This window comes from Dendroctonus ponderosae, unplaced genomic scaffold (genome assembly GCF_020466585.1).
Source record: "Dendroctonus ponderosae isolate FM_Combo_2020 unplaced genomic scaffold, Dpon_F_20191213v2 Dpon_F_20191213_12, whole genome shotgun sequence".
Classification (NCBI taxonomy): domain Eukaryota; kingdom Metazoa; phylum Arthropoda; class Insecta; order Coleoptera; family Curculionidae; genus Dendroctonus; species Dendroctonus ponderosae.
Window position 1 is genome coordinate 1,927,155 of NW_026017316.1, and position 1,548 is coordinate 1,928,702.

The 1,548-nt window shown below is 67.3% G+C and overlaps 1 protein-coding gene across 1 annotated transcript in view; it reads left to right on the plus strand.

Annotated features, from left to right (window-relative positions):
- The window catches only part of LOC125503070, a gene marked incomplete in the record, with an annotated part of 19,927 nt that overhangs the window by 17,750 nt on the left and 629 nt on the right, over positions 1-1,548 (plus strand). Inside the window, 5 exon segments of the mRNA XM_048662831.1 lie at positions 1-100; positions 151-348; positions 401-541; positions 595-1,299; positions 1,348-1,548. Of these exon segments, the coding sequence (XP_048518788.1) occupies positions 1-100; positions 151-348; positions 401-541; positions 595-1,299; positions 1,348-1,548 (1,345 nt within the window).

Consider the following 1,548-nt stretch of genomic DNA (forward strand, 5'->3'; position numbering starts at 1 on the left):
AAGCCGGCGATCCTGAGCCAGGCGGCCGCCGCCCTCCGGGAGCTGGACGAGCGGCTCAGAGGCCTCCTGAGCGCGCAGGGCGGCGAGCACAAGCTCAAAGGTGCGGGCGGCGAGTGGGGGGCCGCCCAGTCTCACCTCCTACTGTTTCAGTGTCCGGCGACGTGATCAAGCGGCTGGAGGACCGCGTGAAGAAGCTCCTGCTGCGCAATGAGCAGCTGGCCGGGCTGGTGCGCAGCGCCGGCCTCAAAATCCCGCAGGACTTCCGCAAGCGGGTGCGCAAAGCGCCCAAGTACGCCAACGCGCTGTCCAAGGAGCAGCAGGCCAGCGCCATCGAGAAGGAGCTGGACAGTATGCGCGGGTTAATTTTGCGAGTTTTTTGCTAATTTGCGCGGTTTTGCAGAGGCCAACCAGCAGAAGGGCGGCAAGCGGAAAAAGCCGCGCCCGAAACGCGCCAGAACCAAGAAGAAGCAGCTGAATTGCGTGCTGCTGATGTCGCAACCGTCCAGCTCCTGCCTGATTCTGTCGAAGGAGCCCAGCAAGGGCAAGTCGCCCGCGGGGCCCAAAGCCCGCCCATTAACCGCCCCTTTTTTGTAGAGCCCCAGCCCCAGCTGCGCGTGGTGGGCACCATGGTGCCAGTGCCGCCCCTTTTCGCGCAGCCGCTGATCGTGGTGTCTTCGAAGGGCGGGCCGAGGGCCGCCAACCCCGCCATCACCTGCCTGCCGGTGCTGCGCCCCAGCACCACGCAGGCCAACAAGGTGCCGATCCCCGCCCTCGGCCCCAAGTACGCCCGCAAAAGGGCGGCCGCCCCCAAAGCGGACAAGCCCAAGCGCCCCAAGGCGGCGCCCCCGAAGGTCGCCGGTCCAGAGCCCGACAAGCCGGAGGCGCCCAGGGCGAGGGAAGCGAGCCCCCCGCGGCCGCCCACTCCGCCCCCTCTGGAGCCGAAGGCGCCCAAGGCCCTGGAGCTGGAGATGAATCTGCCGCAAACTGAGCTCTCCAACGACATTTTCGCCTCCTTCCAGGTGCCGCCCGGCTGCCAGAACGCCGAGTCCACGTCGCCCACGGCCGCCTTCCTGCTGGCGTTCCCGCTGGTCTCCTCGGGGGCGAAGGCCGCCCTGGAGGAGGCGACCGAGAGCCAAGCGGGCACGCCCAATCTGCTCCAGATCGGCGCCCTGGACATGGCCAAACCCGCGCAGTCCTTCGCCGGCAGCCTCACGCCGCCCAATCTGTTCGACGGCTTCGCCTTTTTCAACGGCAACAAGGAGTACAGCTGCGCCCTGGAGCCGCCCCCCCCAGCCTCTGGTGAGTGTTTAGCTGTCCGATTCTGTTCGCTCATCCAGTGCGTTCCAGCTGCGGCCAAGCGCAAGGGCGACCCCAAGGAGGGCAAGTTCCCGGAGGGCGACCTGCAGAAGTTCAACTGCCCGCCCAGCTTCAAGGGCGGCAGCAATGCGCAGCTGTGGGAGGGCGACGTGTTCGGGGAGAGCTGCGGCTCGTACGGCGCCAGCTGCAAGCAGAGCAAAGGGGCGACCAAGCCCAGCATCAACTGGATGG